The 25,586-nt window shown below is 48.1% G+C and overlaps 1 protein-coding gene across 5 annotated transcripts in view; it reads left to right on the top strand.

The window, feature by feature from the left end:
- Positions 1–20,871, top strand: part of OSBP2 (oxysterol binding protein 2) — a 178,169-nt gene extending 157,298 nt beyond the window's left edge. For all 5 annotated transcript variants that reach the window (XM_053902167.1, XM_053902170.1, XM_053902169.1 and 2 more), the window contains 11 exons: positions 1,224–1,416; positions 2,042–2,159; positions 4,393–4,444; positions 4,698–4,844; positions 5,936–6,181; positions 8,955–9,075; positions 9,361–9,464; positions 9,537–9,632; positions 9,714–9,898; positions 18,989–19,215; positions 19,438–20,871. In XM_053902167.1, coding sequence (XP_053758142.1) covers positions 1,224–1,416; positions 2,042–2,159; positions 4,393–4,444; positions 4,698–4,844; positions 5,936–6,181; positions 8,955–9,075; positions 9,361–9,464; positions 9,537–9,632; positions 9,714–9,898; positions 18,989–19,215; positions 19,438–19,580 — 1,632 coding nt within the window. In that variant the 3' untranslated portion in view covers positions 19,581–20,871. The remainder of the gene's footprint in view (positions 1–1,223; positions 1,417–2,041; positions 2,160–4,392; positions 4,445–4,697; positions 4,845–5,935; positions 6,182–8,954; positions 9,076–9,360; positions 9,465–9,536; positions 9,633–9,713; positions 9,899–18,988; positions 19,216–19,437) is intronic.
- Positions 20,872–25,586: the final 4,715 nt, after the last annotated feature.

The raw sequence follows: 25,586 nt of genomic DNA, 5'->3' as shown, positions 1-25,586 counted from the left end.
GGGGGTGGGAGTAGGAGTGTCTGGGGGAACCTGACTGAGCTGGCACAGGAGCCTTTCCTGGGGGAGACGTGAGAGAGGTCTGAGCAGCAGTTGGGTAGCCGGTAGGCAGGTGCTGATGCCTGTGGTGTCCCCGAGGGAGTGTCTGTGGTGTGCTACTTGGCCAGTCACTGCACAGGACCTCCATGGTTCCTCCCGACTGCCCTCAAGATAGTGCCACGTTGTCCCTGTGTCACAGACGAGGGGCTGTGTACCTCTGTCCCTCCGGAAAAGTGTGACTCTAACCCTCAGGGTCAGACAGCGTGTAATGTGTGTGGAGCCCTGTGGCTGGTGCAACAAGAGTGGGAAGGGAGAGCTGGGGAGTGGTGGCCAGAGACCAGTGATGCAGGTGGGACTGAGGATATATGTCCCTTCCTACTGCATTGAAGGAGTCCAGAAGGGACAAATCCAGAGGCTGCTGGCTCGGACCTCAATGCCCTCCAGGGACAACTGAGCCCAGCGCCCTCCTCTCTGCTGGGATGAGAGGGGCAGAATGCCCAACCCCTGCTTCATAAGAGTGTGGTAGAACCACTATGAATCTTGGAAGCTGAAAAGAATCTGGATGTGAATGTAGGCCACAAGTTTGAAGGGGGAACCTCACTTAAAAGCAGAGTTATGTGGTACAGACTTGAAGGCAACCTTGGGGAAAGGTCCAGTCTCAGCTCCTCTGCCAGACAAGTCTTCACCTCTCTAAACCAGGAAGTACAGCAGAATGTGGCTTTCCTTCCTTCTGTGCCAAAGGTGGGGACTGGCCTGAGCACCACAGGTCTTGGGCTCTAGTGGGGACAGAGGTTGTGACAGACCTCAGGTCCAGCACACAGTGAGGATGTGGCAGCTGAACTTGGGCCCCAACCATATGGAAACCCAGCCTCCCCAGCTGCTGCTGGTGCAGCAGCATCCGCCAGTCACACCCGGCTTTGGTGTTCTCAGATGGCATCCTGACTGTGGGACGCCAGCCAGGGCAGATGCCAGTCCCCCGGCTGGCTCTGAGAAAGCCAGGGTCCCCATGTCCCCATGGCAGCTAAAAGGGGCAGCAAAGGTGTTTCTGAGCACCCCAACTAAGGGAGGGGGAGGGGTGAGAGCACCCCAGGGCCTTCCTCGCTGACCCGCAGCTGGCAGGTGGGGTGTGGGGGTGGACAGGCCCGCTGCCCCAGGCCCTGTGCTCACCGCCACTCCTCCCTCCCAAGGCCTGCAAGGACTTCTTGGAACTAGCAGAGACACACAGCCGGAAATGGCAGCGTGCATTACAGTATGAGCAAGAACAGCGCATCCACCTGGAAGAGACCATTGAGCAGCTAGCCAAGCAGCACAATAGTCTCGAACGGGCCTTCCGCAGTGCCCCCGGCCGGGCCACCAACCCCACCAAGAGCTTCAGCGAAGGTGAGTGGGTGAAGGCCACCCAGCCTGGCTAGGTCCCTTGCTCCGGGGCTGCTCAGCCTCTGTCCATCCAACTGGTGCTTCGCCTACTCCTGTCTCTGCCAGCCGGCTCTGCTTACACAGGCCACTAATACACATAGCCCTTGACATGCCCACATTTGGATGTGCCTATGTGACTTTGTATGTCCCACAGCCACCCTCAAAGGGCAATTATCTCCCTGTGTTTAAGTTCTAGTTCTCATAAGAGTCCAGTGAGCCTAACTGGCCCTCTGTGGCAGGGCTGCCCTGGGGTTGGCCTGGGGGTGACAGGTACCCCAGGAAGGGGGTCCTTCAAAGGGAAGCTTGGCCCTAGACAGACTGAATGGCATGTTGAGAGATCAGGGGAGGCTTCCAGAAGTAGGGAGGCCTCTGAGCCAGAGCACCGAGAGGGAAACTCATTCCAGGAAGGGGAGGGAGGGCAGCCACAGCCAGGTTAATGGGGACCAGGTGACCAGAGTGGGGAGGGGGCAAGGGGAGGGGTCAAGGAGCAGGGTCCAAAGTGAAAGTTACCCTTTGGGCTCTGGGCTTCCTCAGGCAGTTGAGTTTTCAGAGTTGCAGACTGAGGCGGTGGTTTTACATGTGTCTCTAGGAAGCCTCTTAACTCCCAAAGGAGAGGACAGTGAGGAAGATGAAGATACCGAGTACTTCGATGCCATGGAAGACTCTACATCTTTCATCACCGTGATCACCGAGGCCAAGGAGGACAGGTGGGTTCTCCAGGCAGGGCTGGCTGTCCCTGGAAGGAGCCTCTCCCAGGGTTAGCCTTCCCTGCCTTGTTCTTCCTACCCTCTGTACTCGGGGCTTTCTTTCGAGCCTTGCTCCAAATTATATTTTGGTTAGATTTGTTCTGTTCTTCCTTTGATCCAAAATGCCCAAATAGAGTTTGAATCAGGGTTTAATTTTAAGTGGAGCCGGAGAACAAGGCAGTGGCTGGATCTAGTTCCAGCTGGAGGAGGTGGGGGTTGAGGCTGTGACCCAAGGGCCGGGGCCTAGAAGGCAGTGGCTGCTCATTCTTGCCTCCGGAGCTACACACAGTCCCAGCCACTCCCTCCAGTACATCAGCATTCCAGAACAGACCAGAGATGCAGGAAGTCCCATTTATTTTCTATTTCCAAGCCTTGGTTTCATTTTTTCATAAAAACCTGCTCATTCAGGATGTTTCTGAATACCCAGTAGAGCACAGTAGTAACTGGGATGCTGTTGTCAGACTCTGGGGTCCTCAGGAAGTGCCCATGGGTCAGATCGTGCTGGTGCCAGACAAGCAGAGATGTGGGTGGGCAGGCCGAGTCAAAGGGCAGCACCCTGGGGCTTGAACGTAGATTTTGCTCTAATTAGGAGTTCCCTCATTAGGATCTTTTATTCTCATTACATTGCTTCAGGCCCTAACAATAGAAGGCTCGTGAGTCTGGCAGCACTGGGGGCCAGAGAGGAGGCCACTGAGCCCCACCGGTGTCTGCCCCCAACCCCCATGGCCTGGGGAGGAGCTGCTGCTCCAAGTCCTGGAACGGTGACCTAACTGACCACAGCCTGTGCTGCTCACTGCCACCTTCCCCCATGGGGCACATCAGAATCACGGAGTCTCCTGGGCTCACTCACAGGCTGCCCTCAGGCAGGGTACTCAGCTCCTTGTGGATGAGGAAGTGCAGGCTTTCTAGCAACCTTACTCCCCAAATCTTTTCTGCTGCCTGCCACGTCCCACGCTGCCTTCCATGGATGGACTCCCTGAAGCCCAGTCCAGGGGTCACAGAGGCTGGTAAAAACCCCTGGCTGCTTCTTTTTTTGTATCTGTGGACCAACATGTGTCACCACCTCCCTGTCCTGGTTTCTTCCAGGGGAAGAGCTGTTCGGATCTCTCTAACCCCTTCCGGAGTTTCTGGTCCTATCAACATTGTATTTCCAACTCAGTCACGTTCCATTTTCCAGTAGTATTTTAAAATTTGCTCTCAAAATTAGCTTGGCTTAGCCTTTCTGAATTTCCTTTCACTTTATAACCTAGCATGTCACCCTCTTGGATCCCTCCAGGTCCCCACCCACCCCTCCCATACCTGCAGTCCCCAGGGGCCTCGGCTCAGCCTCCTCCTTCCTGCCCCCATCCTGGCCACCTGCCACACCTCAGCCAACAGCCCCAGGCCCCTCTGCTGCCACTCGACCAACAGGGTGACCCCTATACTCAACACTCTTCATTGGCTCCCGAGGTTCCCGACATGGCCCCGAGGCCCAAACCAGCCCCTTCCCTGGTGGTGCAGCTACTCTGGACATCAGGCAGAGGACTCTGGGCATCAGGCAGGTCCTCTGCCAAGGTGGCCCCTGGTCCCCTTCCCCTTCCCCCAGCGACCAATAAATCCTTCCCATTCCCTGAGGCCCTGACTGCCAAGTGCCTGTCCCCTGTCCCAGTTGGCCCAGGTCACCCCTCCTTGGGGCTCCCTCAGAGCCTGGGCCCCTTGGCCATAGCGCCCCCTGCTGCTCTGGCCAACCATCCCTCCACAAGCACTCAGACACAGGGATGCATCTGATCTACATCCTGCCCTTCTGGAATCCCAGTCTAGTGCAGGAATCAGACCAGCAGAGAGTGAGGACACAGTGGGGTCTTGTCTGTGACAGAGGGCCTAGGAGGCTCTGCCAGAGGATATAGCCATCCCCAGCGTCATCTGGGTCCTGGGTCAGCCAGTTCCAGGAGGGGGTTGTGTACAGGGACCTCACGGGACTTTGCTTGAGCAGCTGCTTCCACAGGGCATCAGTGGGTGGGAGCCCCTCCAAATTGCTGCCCTGGGCCCCTCAGCCCAGCTGAATGTCCCAAACTGGAGATGCCCCACTGGAGAAGCAGCCTTGGGGTGGCTGCCCCTGGCACCTCACCGGAGGTGTCTGCACAGAAGGTGGCCATGTCCCCAGGAGGCCTCAGGATTTATAAATAACTTGCCTCCCCTTTTGTGTTCCCTGCAGAAAAGCCGAGGGTGGAACCACAGGCTCAGTGGACTGGACGTCATCAGACAATGTGAGTGAGAGGGAGAGACCCCAAGGGTGGCTGGAGGGCAGGCTGGCACTTTGGGCTCAGGGCCGCTGGGGTGGGCTCGGTGCCCTGGCTGCCTTCCCCCTGCTTCAGGTGGAGCCAGCCTGGCCCTTTGCCAACCATATGCCAGTGGCCAGCTCCGTCCTCTAACCGCACTGGGTAGAAGTGAGGGCCAGGGCGGGAGGGCTGAAGGGGCATGCTGGCCTCCACTGACAGGCACATTCTGCCTCTCTGGCAGGTGCTAGATGGTGCCTCACTTGTGCCCAAGGGCCCCCCCAAAGTCAAGAGACGTGTCCGCATCCCTGACAAACCCAACTACAGCCTTAATCTCTGGAGCATCATGAAGAACTGCATCGGCCGGGAGCTCTCCAAGATCCCCATGCCGGTAGGGGGCTGGGGCAGGGCAGCCTCAGTGGGTCCTGGTAGGCTCTCTTCTCTGCGTGGATGGAAAGTAATGGCCTGTGTGAAGGGCAAGAGGCGCTGGGTGTCATTTTCTTGATGATACCCAAGGAGCATGTAACAAATTATCAAATTGTGTTCAAGGACATTGCCAAAATCCCCCAACAGCAGAGGTCTCAGGCTCTGAGGGAAGGAGCTAAGGAGTGATGTGGGGACCTCCAGAGTGCCTCTGCACCTGACAGAGCATCACGATGTCCTGGCTGTCCTGACCTCATAGACAAGGGGGTGGCAGGATTGGGCCGTGTGTATGGACAGGTAGGCCCCCCTCTGTGCTGGGATCTGTCCCCAGCACCTACACCATCCTCGTGCCACCGGGCTGTGATGGCATCTCCAGGAGGAAGAGTTTGGGGGTTCTGGGCCAGACTTGGTTTCACTGTGTGCGCCGGGACAAACCCCTTACATCTCTGGCCTCTGTGTCCACATCTGCAAAGTGGGGAGAATAACAGCACCCACATAACTGTGTTTGGGAGGATTAAAGGAGAGAACACAGGGAAGACTGGCTGTGCCCAATGGCTGGCCAAAGGTCGCAGCCCAGCATCACAAGGAGTGAGCAACCCTGCCATGTCTGAGGCCAGGTTGGAGGGCAGGGGCATCCACAGGAGCTTTCAACAGAACACTTGCATAATAGCTCAGAATAAGAGGGAAAACCCACTCTGTTCATTCGTTCATTCACTCACTCACTCACTACCTGATTCTATGACTCAGTGCTCAACAAGTCAGAAACCCTGGCCTTTATGGCGTTTACATTCTAGGACGGGAGAGTGACAGTAACCATCATGAAGGGTACGAGGTACAGCAGGTCAGAAAGTGGTGAGGCTGTGGAGGAAACCGAGGCAGGAGGCACTGGGGAGGTGAGTGCATGGAGCCGCTGCTGTAGACAGGGTCATCAGAGGAACCTCACTGTGAAGGTGCCATCTGAGCAGCAGTCTGCGAACATCTGAGGAAGGCAAGGGTGCTGTGCCCACCCCAGGTCTGTGCCGGAAGCAGTGGCCTGACCGCCCGCCCGCCCGCCCGCAGGTCAACTTTAATGAGCCCCTGTCTATGCTCCAGCGGCTGACAGAGGACCTGGAGTACCACCACCTGCTGGACAAGGCGGTGCACTGCACCAGCTCGGTGGAGCAGATGTGCCTGGTGGCCGCCTTCTCCGTGTCCTCCTACTCCACCACGGTGCACCGTATCGCCAAGCCCTTCAACCCCATGCTGGGGGAGACTTTTGAGCTGGACCGCCTCGATGATATGGGCCTGCGCTCCCTCTGCGAGCAGGTGAGGCCCACTCACACTCCACCCGAGCTGCTCCCGCCAGGCCTGGGGGGCAGGGCGAGACGAATGGGACCGGCTTCTGACCCCAATGTGCCGGTGCCCACGGGGCCAAACCAAGGTCCAGGCAGAAGGCGGGCCTCCTGCAACAGGGGCAGGTCCAGGAACGTGCCATCCCAACAGGCCTCCCAGAGACACCTTGGTAAGGACAGAGTCAGGGCTGGTGTGCCGGAAAGAGGACGTTCCCCCTCCCAGCCAGGAGCCATGTGGCAGCCGTCGAGGGACATGTGCGAGGGTGCTCTTAGGGAGTCCCGGTGGGCTAGAGTGGGGAAGGTGGCAAGCAGAGAGAAGCCTGCACCCTGTGGGGTCCCTGGTCAGGGACGGTGCAGGTCTGGGGTGTGAGGAGCTTCTGGGGCGCAGGGGTCCTGTCCTGGGCATGGTGGGGTGGGGGGAGACAGAGGTCAGCTCGCTTCCATCCCTTCTCCAAGCCTTCCCCGCAGAGATGTGTATTCTCCCCACAGAGCAGAGCCAAAACCGGGCCCTGCAGTCTGGGAGCCTCAGCAGTAGCACCTCAGCCTTTGGCACCCTTGTCTGAAGATGGGGTGGTTCTCTTGGTCCCTCCCTGGTGCTGGGAGGACACAGGCAAGTGCTGTGTAAAGGCACCCAAAATAGAGCTTCCTGCTTGGGCTGCTGAATGTTAGTGGTGTGCCAAGCACTGTTCTGGGATTACGGTCTGGTGGCTAGTTTAAAATGCGCATTCTGGCTGCAGTGTAGCCCTACAGGAGGCGGTTGTGGTGGCCGCACCAGGGGGAAGCTGGAAGGCAGAGCACAGGCATGCTTAGAAAGTAGAGCCTGGAGATTGGCCCATGCTTTGGATGTGGGGAGACAGGGCATGGAAGGGAGGGAGGCAAGGGAAGGCAGCAAGGATGACCCCAGCGTTCTTGGCCTGAACTACTAAGTGAACACATTTCTTCACTCAGTAGAGTTGACGAAGTGCCCACAGTGTACCAGGTGCTATATAGGCTGCTGGGAAGTGAGCAGATGGGGCACCTGTTCTCATGAGGGGGGAGGGAGGGATAGGACTGTGTACAGCAGATGGTTCTGGCTCCTTTAGAAAGCCAGCTGAGGCACAGAGGGAGAAAGGCACACAGGTCAGAGAGGAAGCAGGGGGGCAGCCAGAGGTCTCTGGTTCCACTCCATGTGGCAGGTGGAGGAATCATGACACCTGACTTGTTTTATGGGGTCCCCCTGGGTACAGCAGAGAGTGAAGCCCGAAGAGGCTTTGTGCCACCCACTGTGGCCTGGTGAGGGGGAGGGATGGATTCTAGATGCATTTGCTAAGAATTAGAGGAGGAACACAAGAAAGAGGGCCAGGGAGGACTCCAGAGAATTTGGTGTGAGCAGCTGTTAAGACTAGATCATTGTGGGGTGCCTGGGTGGCTCAGTTGGTTAAGCGCCCGACTTTGGCTCAGGTCATGATCTCGCAGTTTGTGAGTTCAAGTCCCACGTCGGGCTCTGTGCTGACAGCTCAGAGCCTGGAGCCTGCTTCAGATTGTGTCTCCCTCTCTCTCTGCCCCTCCCCTGCTAATTCTCTCTCTCTCTCTCTCTCTCTCTCTCTCTCTCTCTGTCTCTCTCTCTCTCTCAAAAATAAACATTAAATTTTAAAAAAAAGACTCTATCATTGGCCTGCAGGAAGCCATGACACAGAGTTCCAGGGCCAGCCCCTTGGGGGTCATGTCCCTGAGTTTGCCAGTGGGGTAGGCTTTAGGGCATGTGGGGCCCTGACTATAGGCAACAAGAAGTGGTTGGCAGGTTTGGCCTGTGCTTCTGAGACTAGAAAGGAAGTGAGTGCCACTTACAGTGACAGGAGACGATGAGAGATGCAGGCGGGCATGTCAGGAGCTCTGGTCAGTCCAAACAGCCACCTGAGTGGAGGTGTCCAGCGGGCAGCCGAGCTGCGAGGCAGGAGCCTGAGGCCATGATACAGTGACAAGGTGCCCTAGGAAGTGAGAAGCCTGGGAGAGGCTGAGCCCAAGCAGCCTGCGACCAAAGGAGCCACAGAAATGAGGAAAAACAAACAAGGGGAAGTTGATGGGGGTGTCCTGGCAGGTAGGACAGCCATCAGGGGCACCCTAGTGTCTGTGAGAGGAAGGTGGAGGTTCTGGGGGCCCCATGTGGGTGTGCACAGCTGGCTGCACTGCCCTCCAGCCCCGGGGCAGGACACGGACATGGACTCCCATGACGGAGCATGCTGGCCAGGAGGGAGGCTGGGTCCAACTCTGCCCCTCAGTTGAAATGGCTTCCCCAGCCTGGGCCTCCTGTGTAACATGGCACACTGGTAGAGGCTCCCCTTTGCAGGCAAGTGGGGAGGCTAACTAGAAAGTGGGCACAGAAGCCTTCGGGAGAGCATCATACTTCACTTCCTAGCCCTCGGCACAGCCTGTCACAGGTGCGTCCTTGAGGCCAGGCTTTGTCATCACCCCATTTCATAGCCCGAGTCCAGCATAGAGATGCCTCAGCCCTCTTCTCTCGACCACAGCAAGGCCAGGACAGCCACCCAAGCTGGTCCCACTGCCACACCCTTGCTTTTCCACTCAGAGCACCATCCTTCCCAGCGGCTGCTATGGGTTTGTGGCCCGTAGAGGAGCAGCCAGGCCTGCTCCCAGGGCCATGGAGCCGTTCATGCCGAGCACAGGGCAGGCTGTCCCTGCCGGCTGGTTGGGGGGCAGGCCTGGGCCCATGTCCAGCAGACACTCATGTCCTGTGGGTCTGGTCTCAGGTGAGCCACCACCCACCATCAGCCGCCCACTACGTGTTCTCCAAGCATGGCTGGAGCCTCTGGCAGGAGATCACCATCTCCAGCAAGTTCCGGGGAAAATACCTCTCCATCATGCCGCTAGGTGAGCTAGAGCCCTGTGCTCTCCCAGGACAGAAAGACATTCTGGATAAGGGGGAGGGTTTTGCCAACCCAGAAGTCATCTCGGGCCTCTAGGAGTGACATTAGTCTCTCTGCAAGTCTGCTCCCCACCTCCCCAAGCTTCCTGGATGCCTCCCTGGCCTATGTCCTGTCCCCAGTCTACATGAATACTGCTTCCACTTGTCAGGACCCTGGGACTGTGGGCAGGCAGGCTGGCTGGGGCCTAGCATGACAAGCCCTGACCTCTGACCCTGTATCTGGCCTCCAGGTGCCATCCACTTAGAATTCCAGGCCAGTGGGAATCACTACGTGTGGAGGAAGAGCACCTCGACTGTGCATAACATCATCGTGGGCAAGCTCTGGATCGACCAGGTCAGGGGGTGCCCTCAGGGAGGGGGTGTGTGGCCCGGAGTTGGGCCGCTGACCACTACCCTCACTCACCAGACAGGGGATATCGAGATTGTGAACCATAAGACCAAGGACCGGTGCCAGCTGAAGTTCTTGCCCTACAGCTACTTCTCCAAAGAGGTCGCCCGGAAGGTAAGCAAGGCTGCCTCTCAGGGTCCCAGGGGTCTGGAGCAGGGGAAGTGCAGGCCTATGCCAGAGTGCCAATGTCCACAGGTAACAGGAGTGGTGAGTGACAGCCAAGGCAAAGCCCACTACGTGCTGTCAGGTTCGTGGGACGAACAGATGGAGTGCGCCAAGATCGTGCAAAGCAGCCCCAGCAGCCCCGGCTCGGATGGGAAGCAGAAGACAGTGTACCAGACGCTGCCGGCCAAGCTGCTGTGGAAGAAGTACCCGCTGCCGTGAGTGGGGCTGCAGGGCTGGCGAAGAGCAGAGAGGGAGGGGGAGACGGAGGCAGGGGACCCTGCTCAGCCAGACAAGAAGTGAGCGGCGGGCCCTGGGGTTGGGAAGATTCTGTCCGCATGGAGGCAGAGACCTTGTTGTGTGCCTGGCATCCCAGGGTGGGAGCCAGACACCCAACTGTAAGTAAGCGTGACAGTCTCGGGTGGTAGCGAGTCCTATGCAGAGACCTTAAGCAGACTGATAAGCACAGAGTCCCCACACTCCAAGGAATGAAAACCAAATGTGAAAATAAGTACAAGAAATAGAAAACTATAAAAAGCGGCACAGCAGATTCCAAAGAGCACAAAACAGAAACTCTACAAAGGAAAAATTAAGTAACTGAATTTCAGAACTCCATTGGGAAGGCTTAACAGAATCCATCAACTGAACCCAGGTCAGAAGAAATAAACACTTCAGACAGACAATCTGGAAAGACGAGAAGCTAACAGAGAAAGCTTACCACCTCGTGACCCGGAGTGAGTCACTGGAGCAGCATCACCAGCAGCCCAGGAGCCCGTAAGAGTGCAGAGTGTCAGGAAGATCCCCAGGGCAGCTGTGTGCCTGTCTCATTGGAGAGCAGGGTCTAACAGCCTTCTAGTTAGAGTCTGGAAGGAAAGGGACCATATCTGAAGAGCAAACATCAGAGAATTTTCCACACCAAATCCACACAGTGGAACTGTTGACACTAAATCAAAGAGGAAATATTAAGCAGCCAGATTTGAAGAAGACATGTATTACTTTCTGAGGGACAGACAGACAGCTCTGTCCTCCTCAGCAATAGTGGAAGCTTGAAGACGGTCAAACAACATCTTCCACGTGCAGGAAGACTCCCCGCCAGCCTAGAATCCTACACCCAGCAAGAACACCTTTACAAAATGAAACTGAAATAGGCACTTTCAGACTATGACTGAAACTCCTTTCGCCACCAGCAGGCCTGTATTAAAGGATATGCCTCCTGCAGAAGGAAAGTGATCCCCGAGGGAAGATCTGAGATGTATGAATGAAGAACAAAAACTATGTGAACCTAAGTCAGTAAATAAGAACAGCGATGTCTTGTGGGGTTTAGAATCTAAACAAAAAAATACAACTGTGTGATCGCATAAGTAGGAAGAGGGAAACTTCTCAAAGGCCTTTGTGTTACCCAAGGAGGGCAAGATGCACATGAACTTTTGGCTGTGTGAAGTACGCATATTGTAATTCCTACAATAACCACTAAAATAATGTTTACTTGGAATCCCGAAGGAAAAGAATGAAAGAAAAATGGAAAGGAGAGAGAAATAGTTAAATAGTGGAGATAAATTTCCCAGAATAAAAACAAAGAGATGGGAGACCTTGGGTTGAAGAGTTAGTAGAGTTTCAGAGAGAAGAGAGAAAGAAAAACTTTCACCTCGACCACACTATAGTGAAATTTAAGAATACCAAGGAGAAAATTCTCATAGCTCCCAGAGAGGAGTACAAGAAGATTGCAGTCAAGGATGAAGAATCAGACTGACATCAGATCTTTCTTTAAAAAAATGTTTTTAATATTTTTTGAGAGAGACAGAGCATGAGCAGGGGAAGGGCGGAGAGAGAGAGACACAGAATCCAAAACAGGCTCCAGGCTCTGAGCTGTCAGCACAGAGCTCGACGTGGGACTCAAACCCACAAACTGTGAGATCATGACCTGAGCTGAAGTCAGACATGTATTACTTTCTGTGAAGTACACATGTGAAGTACTTCCTACATTTGTAATTCCTACAATAACCACTAAAATAGTGTCTAATTGGAATCCCAGAAGGAAAAGAATGAAAGAAAAATGGAAAGGAGAGAGAAATAGTTAGACCCTGTTCTCCAACTGAGCACCTGGGAGCCCTGACATCAGATCTTTCAATAACCAATATTTGGAGTAGTATTTTCAAGGTAATGAAGATGAAAAAATTAAAAAGTTAGGATTTTTAACCAACCAAGCTATCATTTAAATATGACGACATAAAAAAAAAGTCATCAAGCAAACAGCCTCAGAAGGTTTGCCACACAAAACCCACAATAAAAAAGGTATTAGACATAGTACTTTAAAAGGGGGAGAAAAAAGTCCAGACGTTGCCGCAACAGACACATGAAGTAAAAGCTGTGAGTTTTTTTTTTTTAACAATTACTATGACCAAAGAAAAAGAGAAAATATTCCCATAATAATCCAGAACTTAAGATGTAGATAATGTTGACATGACAGGGTTTGAGGAGAGTTGAAAAGGAGGCTGAGGGATATGAAGGAATGCTGAGTTCTTATTGGAAGGAAGAGACAAATATAAGATGTTTCAAATAGTAAGAAAAGACTAAAAAGAAAAAGTACAAATAAGAACAGTAAATCAACACAGTGGGAATAGGCCCAAGCATAACAAATATAAATAGATGACACTCACCAGTCAAAAAGCAAAATACTGATTGAGTGGATTTTTAAAATCCAGATACATGCATCTTCTAAGAGATGTCAAAGACAAAAATGTGCAAAGGTTGAAAGTAAAAGATTGACATATCATGGAAACACTCACCAAAAAAGCTACAATAACTATCTTCAAATCAGACAAAATAGACTTTAATAAGAAAAAGACATTATTAGGGATGGAAGAGTTGCTGCATGATAAAAGTCTGAGTTCTTCAAGAAGATCTAAGAGTTCCATTATGCAGGCAATGAAACAGCTTCAAAAATATACAAGCATGAATTGATAGTAAAGGGAGAAATTGATAAATCCATCACTGTGGTGGGAGACAGAGAGATTTCAATACACCCCTCTCATTTGTTGATCGGTCGGCAGTGGGGGAGCCAACAGGGATCTGCAGGAGATCAAAACAACACAGGATGCCAACATACTTGCAGGTGCAACAATCAGAGAACATACTTTTTACCCTAGTAGACATGGAGTGTAGGCAAAAGTCAATCATGTACTGAACCCTAAAGAAAGACTCAACAAAATCATAGGTAGTGTACAGACCACATCTATGATAAGACGGTAAGTCAGAAGTTATGAACAAGGTGACAAAAAGCCCCACAGTGTTTGGAAAAACTCTCCACATGTTTGGAAAAACTTGTTACGCTGCTAAATAATGCATGGGTAAAATAATAAATTAGAATGGGAATTCTAAAATACCTATAATTGAGAATGAAGAAATATCAAAACTGGCTGGATGTAACAAAGGCAACGCTTCAAAGGAAATGGATTGCCTTAAATAGGCATGTAAGTGCATTAATTTTGAGACTTTCTTTTCTGAGTTTCTAATTGAAGAAATTAAAGAAAGTTCAACATACAAACCCAAAGAAAGAAGAAAACAGACTTTAAAAATAAGAGCAGAGGGGTGCCTGGGTGGCTCAGTCAGTTAAGCATCTGACTTCAGCTCAGGTCATGATCTCACGGTTCGCGAGTTCGAGCCCCACGTTGGGCTCTGTGCTGACAACTCAGAGCCTGAAGCCTGCTTCAGATTCTGTGTCTCCCTCTCTCTCTCACCCTCCCCTGTTCACACTCTGTCTCTCTCTCTCAAAAATAAACATTAAACTTTTTTTTAAATAAGAGCAGAGATTAATGAAATAGAAAAAAATAAAATAGAGTTTAAAAAGCCAAAATTTGATTCTTTGGGGGGAAAAACTGACAGAAAACTACTGGCAAGACTGATCAAGAGAGAGTATAGAAATAAATATTATTTTTTAATGTTTATTTATTTTTGAGAAAGAGAACATGAGCAGGGGAGGGGCAGAGAGAGAGGGGGAGAGAGGATCTGAAGTGGGCTCCGCAGTGCTAGAGCCTGATGCAGAGCTCAAACTCAAGAACCGTGCGATCATGACCTGAGTTGAAATTGGACACTTAACCTACTGAGCCACCCAGGTGCTCCTAGAAATAAATATTAAAAAAGACTTTAATAAGACATATAACGTACAAAGAGATCATTAAAATTCAGAAGCACAAATTAGAAAAATAAGAACTGAGTCTAGAAGAAATAAAAAGTCATGAGTAGTCCTATAATAATTAAAGAAACTGAAGCAGTAATTTAAAAATCCCCACAAGGAAAACACAAAGCCCAGATAATTCTGGAGGTGAATTCTACCAAGTTTTCCAGAACTATATTATCCTAGTATTGTATAAAAGTCTTCCAGATCAAAGGAAAAGAAGAAATGTTCCCCCTTTCTTATACTGTGAGGCCAGGATAACACTGATGTTGAACTAAGCAAGAAGAGTAGTAAGAAAATTAAAGTTCTGCCCTATTTCACTCATGAATATATCAGCAAAATTCCAAAACAAGACATCAAAAAAATCCAATCCAACAGTGTATAAAAAAGAAAACACTAATCAGTCCTGTTGAGTTAATCCTAGGCATGCAAGGATGATTTTATATTAGAAAATCTATAAATTAATTCATCACATTAACAAATCTCATTAAGAAAAAAATGTTTTTTTATTTTAAAAAGGGGCGCCTGTGTGGCTCAGTCGGTCAGATGTCCGACTCTTGATTTTGGCTCAGGTCATGATCTCACAGTCATGAGATCAACCCCCACATTGGCCTCCACACTGAGTGTGGAGCCTGCTTAAGATTCTGTCTCTCTCTCTGGGCGCCTGGGTGGCTCAGATGGTTAAGTGTCTGACTTTGGCAGGTCATGATCTAATGGTTCATGAGTTCGTGCTTTATGTCAGGCTCTGTTCTGACAGCTCAGAGCCTAGAGCCTGCTTCAGATTCTGTCTCCCTCTCTCTCTGCCCCTCCCCCACTCACACTTTGTGTTTCTCTTTCTCAAAAATAAACATTGAAAAGTAAAATTTTAAAAATATATATTCTCTATCCCTCTTCCTCTGCCCCTCCCTGGGCTCATTCTCATTCTCTCTCTCTCTCTCTCTCTCTCTCTCTCTCTCTCTCTCTCAAAAAAAAAAAAAAAAAAAAACCAATCTCAGTAGATTCAGAAAAAGCATTTTAGATATCTTAGTATAAGGTTAATATGCAAAAGTCAATTACATTTCTATACACTAAAAGAAAACAACTAGAAAATACAATTTAAGAGAAGACAATTATAGGGGCACCTGGGTGGCTCAGTTGGTTGGGTATCCAACTTCAGCTATCCAACATCTCACAGTTTGTGAGTTCGAGCCCCGTGTCAGGCTCTGTAATGACAGCTCAGAGCCTGGAGCCTGCTTCGGATTCTGTGTCTCCCTCTCTCTCTGCCTCTCCCTTGCTTGTGCTCTCTCTCTCTCTCTCTCTCTCTCAAAAATAAACATTAAAATTTTTTTTTAAAAAAGAATATAATTATATCAGAGAACATCAAGGACCTTGTGATGAATCTTATATTCAAGATCTCTATAGGGAAAATTATAAAACTTTACTGAGATATCAAAAAAGAGCTAAATCAATGGATAAAGATACAGTGTTCATAAATAGAAAGACTTAGTATTACAAAGACATCGGTATCTAAAGAGTAGATCAAACAAAATCGCAATGGTGATTTTTCACTGCTTGATATTATCATTTTTAAATTTATACTTAAGAATAAAGGGCCAGAACATTTCTAAACAAGAACAACAGAGAAATAAGGACTAGCCCTACTAGACATCAAGACTTATTTTGAAACTGGAATAGAACAGTGAGCCTGGAAACGGACCCATGGATGTATATATCTTTGGTGTATAACAAAAGTAACATGGCATCGTGTGGAAAGATGGCACTGTTCACTGAAGGGGGTTGGGGAGATGGTTACCCTTATGTAAAAAGATTAACTGAATCTCTCCCTTACATTATAACAGAAATTGACTCAAGGCAAAGGTCTTACAAAAAGTATTAAGCTTAACTTGCTGTTAAGCAAGAGGTTAAACTCTAAGGGAAAATATAGATGAATATCTTTTAGACCTTAAAGAAATACATCTTAAGACACAGAACAGTACTTATGCATTCAACTATATTAAAATATTTTTTTCATTAAATTTTGCTTCAACAACGTGGATGGAACTAAAGTGTATTATGCTAAGTGAAATTAATCAGAGAAAAGACAAATATCATATGACTTCACTCATATGTGGAATTTAAGATACAAAATAGATAAACATAAGGTAAGGGAAGCAAAAATAATATAAAAACAGGGAGGGGGACAAACCATAAGAGACTCTTAAATACAGAGAACAAACTGAGGGTTGCTGGAGGGGTTGTTGGTGGGGGGATGGGCTAAATGGGCAAGAGGCATTAAGGAAGACGCTTGTTGGGGTGAGCACTGGGTGTTATATGTAGGGGATGAATCCCAGGATTCTACTCCTGAAATCATTGCACTATATGCTAACTAACTTGGATATAAATTTTTTAAAAATAAATAATAAAATAAATAATTAAAAAAAAAGAAACTTTGCTTGTTAAAAGACAGTCTAAAGGAAGTGAATATATATGGGGCACCTGGGTGGCTCAGTCAGGCATCCTGACTTCAGCTCAGGCCATGATCTCACAACTCATGAGTTCAAGCCCTGCGTCAAGCTCTGTTCTGACAGCTCAGAGCCTGGAGCCTGCTTCAGATTCTGTGTCTCCCTCTCTCTTTGCCTCTCTCCCACTCACAGTCTGTCTCTCTCTCAAAAATAAATAAACATTAAAAAAATTTTTTTTAAGTGAATATATAAACTTGCAGAAGAGAATCACAATACTTAACACCCAACAAAAGATTAGTATGGAGAATACATAAAGAGTATTTGACCACAATTAAAAACAATAATTAAAAAAATCAAGAACACCTAACCCATGAATAAGACAAAAACATCCAGCAGAAAAAGTGCGAGTCACAATCGAGAATTTCACTCGAGAAGAAACACGTATGACCAGTCATCATAGGACTGGTTATCAACATCGTTGGTAATTAGGGAAATTCAAATCAAAACCACAGTGAGACCATTTTACCTTCATTTAATTAGAAAAAAAAAAAAAAGAAAAAATCTGACAGTATCAAGTGTTGAAGATGATACAGATCCACAATATCTCTTATGCATCACTAGTGGGAATGTGAATTGGTGCCACCATGTTGGAAAGCAGGTTGGCCTTACCTCCTAAAGAAGAACATCACCGACTCTATAGCCCAGCAATTCCACTTCTAGGTATATACACAAGAGAAATTCCTGCAAATGTACAATAGGAAACATGCATAAGATTACTCCAAAGCAAAAACTTTAAACAACCCAGATTTATTGAATGAATAACTGGGGTATTAGTCACAGGAGGGAATATTACACAGTAGTTGAAATTAACAAACAACAGAAACATGCAACAATATAAATTTTAGCAATGTAATATTAAGGGGAAAAAAGTCCCACAAGGTTACATATATCATGGAATTCTTTTTATACAGTTAAAAACAAGTATGTATGTACATATATGTAAATGAACACACACGTACACACATACATGCCCAATTAAGACTATTTAAAGATGCAATAAAATTACATTCAATGGTAGGCAAGGGACTGATGAACCCAGGAGTCTTGTGGATGGCTACCTGAGAAGGAGATGGATTGATGAGTTTTCCATATGATTATATGTAGGTTTTGTCAGGATTCTACCTTTTGTCTAGAGGATTTTCTGGTGGCAGAGTTGCATTAATACAAGCAGACCATGCAAGGACCAATAAAAAGAGGGTGTCATGTAGCAAGGATCATGTTTAATCCAAAGCTGTGCACTTGAGGTCCAAAAAAGGAGAAAAAAAAAAAAAACAAACAAAATAAGACACATTTAAATCCAACATATCAGTAATTACATTAAATACTCCCATTATGAATGTAAGATTTCAGATAAGTTTTAAAAATCCAAATATATGTGATTTACAAGAGATACATCTAAGTAAGAAAATAAAGAAAGACTGGAATAACAGAATACAAAAAGAGATGTCCATAGATACAACAAACAAAAGCTACTGTAGCTAGATTAATGTCACAAAAACAGATTTTAAAACAAAAGGTAAGACGAGAGGTAAGGGACATAATGATAAAGGTTCAATTCACTAGGAAGATGAGTTTTAAGTTTGAATGTATCCTGTACCTAAAAACAGAGCCTCAAAATATTTACAGCAAAAGCTGGTAGAACTATAAGGAGAAATGGATTGATTTACAATGGATTAACTACAAGAGATGACATTTTAATATACCTCTCTTAGTAATGGCTAGAAATAAAAAAAAAAAAAAGAGTTTGAACCATAGAATGTACTGGACAGTTGTAGAACACACTGAACAACTGCAGGAAACACATTCTCTTCAGGCACACCTGGAGCATCTGCAAAAACTGGCCATTTACTGGGCCTTTCAGCAAATTTTAAAGAACTGAGATTATACAGGCATACTGTCTGACTCCATGGCAATTATACTAGAAATAAAGATGACTAAAAAAAAACCCAGATGTTTATAAATTCAAGAAATATGCTTCCAAACTAATCCACAAATCAAAGAACATACACTGATATTAGATACTAGAAAATATAACTGCATGATAAAGTAATACATATAAAAATCGTGAGATTCATCTAATGCAGTACTTGGAGTGCAATGCGTAACCTAAAATGTGTATACTCAAAAAGAACAGCGGAAAAATCATGAGCTAATAAGCAACGATCTCATGAAGTTAGAAAAAGAACAGCAAAATAAACCCCAACAAAGCAGGAGAGGATAAAAGCAAACTCAGTAAAGCAGAAAAAACTAAAATAGAATCAACAGTTTCATCTTCAACCAATGAAGGAAGGGAACGGACAAACCTCTGCCATGACTGTTTGGAATGGAGGGAAGGCATATATAACCCACATCACAAATTCAAAAGAGGACGTCGCCATGTCACAGATATTAAAGCAGTAGTAAATGAGGGGATGGTGAAACAACGTCACGCTGATCTACTTGAAAAACTGATAGAAATAGGCAAATGCCCAGAGAAGCAGAAGGTAGCAAAACTGATGCGGGTCGGTGGAGCCAGTACACAGGGTGTGAGGAGGAAAGACACCTCCTCGTGGTGGTGGACACGGGGACCCTGGGGGCAGCAGGGTGGGAGAGGCCGTGCGGAGCCCTCACACAGCCATGCCGTGCCGCCGCAGGGAGAACGCGGAGAACATGTACTACTTCTCGGAGCTGGCCCTGACCCTCAACGAGCACGAGGAGGGCGTGGCGCCCACGGACAGCCGCCTGCGGCCAGACCAGCGGCTGATGGAGAAGGGGCACTGGGACGAGGCCAACACGGAGAAGCAGCGGCTGGAGGAGAAGCAGCGCGTGTCGCGGCGCCGGCGGCTGGAGGCCTGCTCACGGGGCTGTGGCACGGAGGAAGGTGAGGCTGGGCGGGGAGGCGGTGAGAGAAGGTACCCTGGGTATGGGGAGCGGGTTCCCACAAGAAAGGGATGGGGTGGGGGAGGGAGGGAAGGGGTACCGCAGGGACAGGGTGGAAGGCAGCAGGGTCCTAGGGGCGGGGGGATGGCGTGGGGGGAAGGGTGGGAGAGAGCCTGGGAGTACACCACCGCCCACCCGCACGCCCACTGTGCCTGCCCAGCAGAGAAGGAAGCCGATGTGTACGTGCCGCTGTGGTTCGAGAAGAGGCTGGACCCACTGACCGGGGAGACGGCCTGCATGTACAAGGGCGGCTACTGGGAGGCCAAGGAGAGGCAGGACTGGCACATGTGTCCCAACATCTTCTGAGCTCCATCCCCTCCTGCAAATACAGGCGCCTGTACAGCCTGGTCCACCTTTTCTTTAATACACTCAATTTAGTACTCAGTGGCCCTCCCCCTTACACCTTTTCCCTTTCCTTTTTTTTTTTTTTTTTTTTTTTAACACTTTTTTGGGGCTTCCACCTTGGAAGGAGCAAGTGCTGATCTGCATTCTCTCCAGCCCCCAGGTGCCCTGGGTCACCCAAGCCCCATCATTTTGGACTTGGGTCCCACTGGGACCCCAGCTCCCAGTTACCACAACTCAGGCAGGCTGGCCTGGGCCCTGGGCTGCCCCAGTCACCAGCCCCACCAAGGGAGGCACTGTCCCCCACTGGGGAGCCACTTTTGACTTTTTTAGAAAAAACGATCTCCATTTTCTTTCCAGCCAAGATGTTTAGTAAATATTTTTAGTACAGCACTTAGCAGACAACTTTCTAAGTGTGCTTTCTTGCCACAAATGTGTCCTGGCAAGAGCCCCTTCTTTTTAAGACATCAGGAAGCTAGACCCCTTTGAGCAGGGAGCATTTTGTAGCTCAACATAGCAGGGTCACCAGGAGCACAGGACTCCAGAGAGAAGGGAACTGGAAGGGCCACCTGGCCCAGGAGAGCACAAGTCAGTTGTCTCCAGAGCTACAGCAGCACCCACTGTGGGGGAGGGGATGCCCAAGGGTCCCCAGATAGATTTGAGGGTAACAGCCCCTTGCCTAGCTTTGGCCATGCGGGGGCTGCTCCCCAGCCCCAGAGAGGTCAGGAAGGGCTGGGGGCAGGGCCTGCAGGTGCTCCCCACCCCAGAACCAGGCCCCAAATCAGCAATAAGAACAAACACTTGGCTCAGCCTGGGCTGGTGCCCCCAGGCACCAGAGGCCCAGTGTCCTGCCTCGGCCTCAGGCACCTCCGGGGTGCCCATCTCCGCACCCCCTGAACTCTTTATTTGCCTGATTTATATATATATGATATATGAATATATAAAAAATAGCTATTTTGCTTAAATTTCTATGGTATGTGGAAGTTAAAAAATGATGAAGACAGGGCACCCCTGTCTGAGTTTGGCTCTCCTGTCAGCTGTGTCCTACCCTCTCCTCAGACCCCCTTCCAAGGGCTCCTGCCAATGGTAGGGGGGTACTGGGCCACAGTGGCCATTATCCAGCCCCTCAGAACCCCCATTCCAAACCCTCCCACTTCACTTTGGTCCTGAAAATTCATCACAGGGTTTTTTCTGTATATTCCAGGACTGCGTTTGTTTTTATAAAATAAAAAAATAAAAAAAGTGAAAACACCAACATGTGAAATGCCTTAGGGTGCCCACTCAAGAGGCAGGCGGGCAGGGTGGCCCCACCACGCCCACAGCAGAGCTGTGCAATGTACCTCTTCTCCACACTGTTTGTGAGGGAGCACCTTCTGACCGGTAATAAAAACCTTGGATTTGGAGTTTTCCAAGGCCTTGTCCCTGAGTCTGTGACTGGGTGGATTGGGGCTGATGCACAGAACAGGTGACCACCTGTATGGCAGCATGGGGGAGGAGCCCCCAGGCTTTATTCTGCTCAGCACTGAGCCCAGCAATGGGAAGCTAGTCTAAATGAGGGGGTGGGGGTGAGAAGGGGGTGGAAGACCTGGTAGGGTCAGGGCCAGGTAGGCTGCGGAGGGCTGAGACAGCACCTAGGAGAGGGGTCACAGCTTTGCCTGGGACTGTCTAGAGCCAAGCCATGGCACCTGCCACACTCTTCTCTTTGAGGTAACCCCCACCTTGGTGAATTCTAAGGTTACTGGACAACCATGACCTGGACTGCTTCTGTTGTCCCAGGTTGCCAAGCAACTCGGATTACTAGCTCCCAGGACTGGCCAAGAACGGCTTGGTCTGGCCCACTGTGGTGGGGGCCTCCCACTGCCAGTGCTTCCAGGTGAGAGAATGTGGTGGGGCAGGGCACCACAGGGGCATCAGAGCCAGGCTCCAACTGCCTGCCCTGAAACCCCAGCACTGTGGGATCCAAGGCTGGCCCTGCACAACTCCTTCCTTACCCAAGCCTTGCTTTCCCATCTGTGAGGAGGCAGGCACTGGTGAGTCCTGCAGCTCTCACTGGCTAGAAGAGGCAAGGCGGTGAGACAACCCCAGTATGAACCTGAACCCCGAGATGGGGGAGGGCAGTGGAAGCAGGTCTGCCAGGGGAGAAGATAGGCTGCATGGGCAAGGCCCAGAGGTGACAGAAGCCAGTCCACTTAGGCAAAGTAAAGGAAGAGCCTAGAGTGAAGCCAGACAGAGTTCTGAACAGGGAGTGACATCAGGTTGATGTTCTAGAAACCGCTCTGACCAGATCACACAAGTTCTGCCTACACTCAGTAGTCTATCCACTAGCCATCACTGAGTTGAAAATGTCATAGAAAAGATTCTGCAACAAAGGCCATAAGGGGCCTCATAATACATCTGACAAAAAGATGCAAAAGACCTTTATAGATACAACTTTAAATTTTTACTGAGTAATAAGACCTGAGTTAAAGGGAAAAACACCATCTTCATAGGTGGCCAACTCAGTTATGTGGGTTCTTCCAAATCTACAAATCCAACATGATCCAAATCAAAATCCTACCAATATTTTTCAGACACTTGACAAGTGGATTGTGAAATTTGCATGAGAGAGTAATTGAACAAAAAATAGTAGAGCAATTCTTAAGAAGAAGGTAGGGGATGTGGACTTGACCTGCAGATACCCAAACATGCTAGAAAGCTACCAAAAGAATTGCATTTTTCTCCACTGCATTCTGGCACCATGTGTAATACCATGTATTTTACTCATTTGTTGACTCTCTCCCCCACCCCCCACCCCCAGTGGACTGTGAGCTTCATGAGAGTAGGAATCATGTCTTATACACTGTAGCATCCCCTGTGCCTGGCACATAGGAGATGCTCAGTAAATAGGTGTCGAATTAATTCCAGGCCAGAAGGCCCAACCAGAGCAAAGGCTCAGGGGGACACTCCCTGGGGCCACTGGGAAGTATGACTGCAGTGTCAAATTGTAAGGGGCCCTCAGAGATGCAACGGGGAAGAGTTGAACCTCAGGTCCCAGGAAACTCCTCCCACAAACTCCAGAGTCCAAATCTTTGCTCCTGACAGACTGTGGGGGAGGAGGCCTGAGGTTCCCTTATCCCCTGGGCTGGGGCTCAGCACAGTCATGAGATCAAGCCCTGCATTGGGCTCTGTGCTGAGCATGGAGCCTGCTTGGGATTCTCTCTCTCCCTCTCTCTGCCCCTCCCCAACTCATGCTCTATCTTGAAATAAATATTTTTGAAAATAGAATATATATTTCAATCTCACTTTTAGAATTTTCAAAAGCCCAAAGAGCAAATAGAATCCAGCCACATACAAAAGACTGATACCTCAGTTGGTAAACCCATGCCCAAGTTAGGTTTACCACAGAAATGCAAGAATGGGTCAGTGTTGGAAGCGTCTCATTGTAAATCACTCATTACATCAACCAGTTCAAGGAGGACTTATCTTTCTGCCAATATGGTAGACTAGGTACCTGGATAACCTTCCCTTATGTAAAACTAGGCATGCTAGATAACACTTTAAAATACCCTAAAAGCATCCATGAGTTGGAAAGAATATAAGGAATACTTGGGCCAAATATTAAGTGACTGTAGAAACATGGAAAGAACTCTGAAGTCTGTTTTTCCCTCAGAGCCACTTACGGTACCCAGCGAGCCTAAGTTTTCACTGCCTCAAATGCCCCTTCCAAGGTAGGGTATCTAGTGCTCGCTTCGGCAGCACATATACCAAGGTAGGGTATCTAATAGGAGGTGTCTGCTGTAAAGCTGGACTCCCAAAGGTCTATACCTTCAATATAATGATGAATCCAAAATCAAATACAGGAAAATCAAATACAAGATCAGTCCTACGCAGAGCAGAAAAGAATCCCCTAAGAATTTGTAATCAGGAGCACGGCCTCACTTGGTTTGGTTTTATAGCCCAAATATATACTACCCAGATGGTCAAATAAAACATCTAGCAGAGAATATAACATGGTCTCAAAATGGCAATGTCCCCAGTCCCACAAGAGAAGCAAAGAAAGCCTCTCTGGAGGCTCTCCCCTTCATTCCAGACCTTATGGAATCTCAGATGGGAAGTTGCAAGGAAAATGAATAGCTAACAATGTGACATCTCTAAAGACACAAGGAAACAGCACACAAGTGGGCATGTGAGCACAGGACAGCAGAAATAACAGCAGAATAAGACATAAAACTCCTCCATGTAGTGAAATTATCAGACACAATATAAAATAAGCATGTGTAATATATTTCTAGAAATAGGTTTCTAGAATTCTCATTCCTAAAAATGAAGGGTATTTTTTAAAAAAAGGAACTTACAGGGGCACCTGTGGTGGCCTCAGTTGGTTAAGCATCTGACTTCAGCTTAGGTCATGATCTTGAGGTTAGTGAGTTAGAGCCCCACGTCGGGCTCTGTGCTGACAGCTCAGAGCCTGGAGCCTGCTTCGGATTCTGTTTCCCTCTTTCTCTGCCCCTCCCCCACTCACGCTCAGCCTCTCTTTCTCTCTCAAAAAATGAATAAACATTTCAAATTTTTTTTAAATAAACTAAGGAATTTCCAGAAATTGAAAAAAATTCACTGAAAATAATTTTATAACAGATTACACTACTGAAGAGCATATTAGTGACATGGAAGTAAGACCTAAAGAAAGTATTCAGAATGCTGGGGTGCCTGGGTGGCTCAGTCGGTTGAGCGCCCAACTCTTGATTGCAGCTCAGGTGAAGATCTCACTGTTCGTGAGTTTGAGCCCTGCATCCAACTCTGAGCTGACAGCACAGAGCCTGCTTGGTATTCTCTCTCTGCCCCCTCCCCACTTCCACATGTGTGCTCTCTCTCAAATATTTTTAAAAAAAAAAGTATTCAGAATGCAACATAAAGACACAAAGAAGTGAAAAATATAAAAGAGACATGGAGAATAAAGTGAGAAGGTCCCATATGTCGCTAATCAAAATGGAGCAGAAGCGATCTTTAAAGAGTGAATGCCTAAAAAATTTCCAAGAAATCATGAGAAACACCAACATACAGAGTTAATCTCAACACATCCTAGTCAGGTAAATAAAAAAACATTCACAGCTAAGTATAATATAGTGAAATTGCAAGACTCTTAACAAAATCTTAAAAGCAGCCAGATTTGGGGTGGGCAGTGGTAATTACCTTCAAGGATCACCAATCAGACTTAGAGCTGACTTCCTAGTTAAGAAGACAAAGTGGGGCACCTCGGTGGCTCAGTCAGTTAAGCATCTGACTTAGGCTCAGGTCACGATCTCACGGTTCATGAGTTTGAGCCCCACATTGGGCTCTGCACTGTCAGTGTGGTTTGGGATTCTCTCTCTTCCTCTCTCTGCCCCTCCCCCACTTACATGCACTCTCTCTCAAAATAAATAAACTCTAAAAAACAAAAAAAGAAGACAAAGTGAGATCTCCAAAGTAGAGGGGATAATGTCAGTATTCCCAGTGAAAATATCTTTCAGGAACCAAAGGAAAATAAATCTTTTAATAAAAACTTATTAAAACAATACTGAGAGTCTTGAGTAGACTTTGATGAGTTAACTATTATGTGAAATATACAAAGTAATGGCTAAAGGAAGAATAACATTTATGAAACAAAGGAGAACACTGTATGTGGGGGGACATTTTTTCAATCTAAAGGCAAGAAGAAAGAAGAAAAAGGAATGCAGATAAGGTGGAATAAAAATTTAAAAATAAGACAAACATAAGTCAATTATCAATGCAACAATAATACACAAAATTTAAGTAAATTAAATCTTCAAGTAAGAACAAAAATATCTGGAATTTAAAAATCTGGCCATATGCTATTTACAAGAATACACTAAAAACATAAATATACAGACAAGATAGGCTTTAAGGCAAAAATGTATTTCTGTATGTCAACTCCTAGAAATAAAAAGGTCACTTTATAATGATAAAAGGTAGAATTCATAAAGTTCTAAAACT

The sequence above is a fragment of the Panthera pardus genome, unplaced genomic scaffold, assembly GCF_024362965.1.
Source record: "Panthera pardus isolate Hobbes unplaced genomic scaffold, ASM2436296v1 HiC_scaffold_15, whole genome shotgun sequence".
Lineage (NCBI taxonomy): Eukaryota > Metazoa > Chordata > Mammalia > Carnivora > Felidae > Panthera > Panthera pardus.
The sequence above is the reverse complement of the archived record's forward strand: the minus strand, read 5'-3'. Positions and strand labels throughout refer to the sequence as shown.